Source organism: Cyprinodon variegatus, unplaced genomic scaffold, assembly GCF_000732505.1.
Source record: "Cyprinodon variegatus isolate N-32 unplaced genomic scaffold, C_variegatus-1.0 Scaffold821, whole genome shotgun sequence".
Classification (NCBI taxonomy): Eukaryota; Metazoa; Chordata; class Actinopteri; order Cyprinodontiformes; family Cyprinodontidae; genus Cyprinodon; species Cyprinodon variegatus.
This window is the reverse complement of record NW_015151274.1, coordinates 109,658-110,992: the sequence shown is the minus strand read 5'-3', so window position 1 is coordinate 110,992 and position 1,335 is coordinate 109,658. Positions and strand designations below refer to the sequence as shown.

The 1,335-nt window shown below is 41.9% G+C and overlaps 1 protein-coding gene across 1 annotated transcript in view; it reads right to left on the bottom strand.

Annotated features, from left to right (window-relative positions):
- Positions 1 to 340: 340 nt before the first annotated feature.
- The window catches only part of LOC107098907 (coagulation factor XIII A chain-like), an 8,125-nt gene continuing 7,130 nt past the window's right edge, over positions 341 to 1,335 (bottom strand). Inside the window, exons 7-9 of the mRNA XM_015396797.1 lie at positions 1,087 to 1,255; positions 851 to 1,005; positions 341 to 349 (exon numbers count right to left, since the gene is read on the bottom strand). Of these exons, the coding sequence (XP_015252283.1) occupies positions 341 to 349; positions 851 to 1,005; positions 1,087 to 1,255 (333 nt within the window). The remainder of the gene's footprint in view (positions 350 to 850; positions 1,006 to 1,086; positions 1,256 to 1,335) is intronic.

Here is a 1,335-nt window from a genome sequence, read left to right as displayed (position 1 = left end):
TGTGATTCAATCAGGAGCGTCATAAACTTTTACGACCTGCATCCAGTAGGTCATGAGGCAGAGTCACACTGGTGTGTGACCTGCATCCTGCCTGATAATCATTACAGGGTTTTCTGTTTAAGACCCCTATTATGTTGTAAACTGTTAATAAAAGGCTCTGCTGTGAAGGGAACTGGGAGAAAAGGTGCTGGTTGTGACCCATTGATCATTTGGTCCTCTTAAACTTACCTACTTTTATCAACGATCATTCTGCATGAATTATATATTTAGAATTACTAATATTTACATAAACTAAATTAAATTGATTATTTAATACGGTCTATGATTTCGCTGAAGACTCCTAGATCACCTGCAGAAACGCGTCATTTTCTCTTTACCCAATAAAACACCAAATCTAGTTCTGAAAAGAGTGTGAATTCTGTATTTATCATCTATAATTATATTGATGCTCATAATTAACCACAACAAATTAAAAAGTTTTGAATGTTCCACTTGAGAGTATTCCTGTTGCCACCATCTATATTAAATGAAAAAAAAGGTGACAGATGGATGATTGGCTAAGGGTCATGGCCACCCCTGGCCCCCCATCTAGCCCCGCCCCTGACCCTTCCTCCTCGTTACTACATTATAAAAACATTGAAATATTCCTTTATCAGTCCATAATTATGCTGCAGATTTAACCCCAATCACTTTATTCTTGTGGGATGTTGTGACGGTTAGTTTAACGCTCTGTTCTCTTTAGCTTCTCATTTTCCTCTGAAAGTTTTGCAACATTTAAGTCAATCAATAACTCTGTATGAATGGTGATGTTCAGATAACCTATTTCATTAATATCACATCTGGGATTTACCTTTACGTTCATCGGAGGAGGCTTCAGGGCGAGCTTCTGGACCTCCGTCACCGTTTCATCATCGGTTCGTCCTGTCGCAGTGATCTCCAGGCCGCTGTTGGGTTTCAGCTGAGGAATGTAATCCTTAGCTGGAATCTCAAATGTGCGAGTTTCCTCTGCAACAGAACCACACAGATCCAAACAGTCATGGGAGGAACGCTTTAAACCATAGAAGACCAGAGAGATTCGATGCTCACGCTGCAAGCCTTCCACGTCAAGATCGAAGCTCCCAACTCTGATGGGATCAGAGGAGGGAACTCCAGTGTAGTAGACCGTGCTGATGTCCAGAGTCACCATCACAGATTTCCTCTGGTCACCTTGATTGAGGATAGTTACTGCAACCTTCACAGGATCACCCACCGAACCCTGGATAGAGAAGGAAGAGATGGATGGATGGATGGATGGATGGATGGATGGATGGATGGATGGATGGATGGATGGATGGA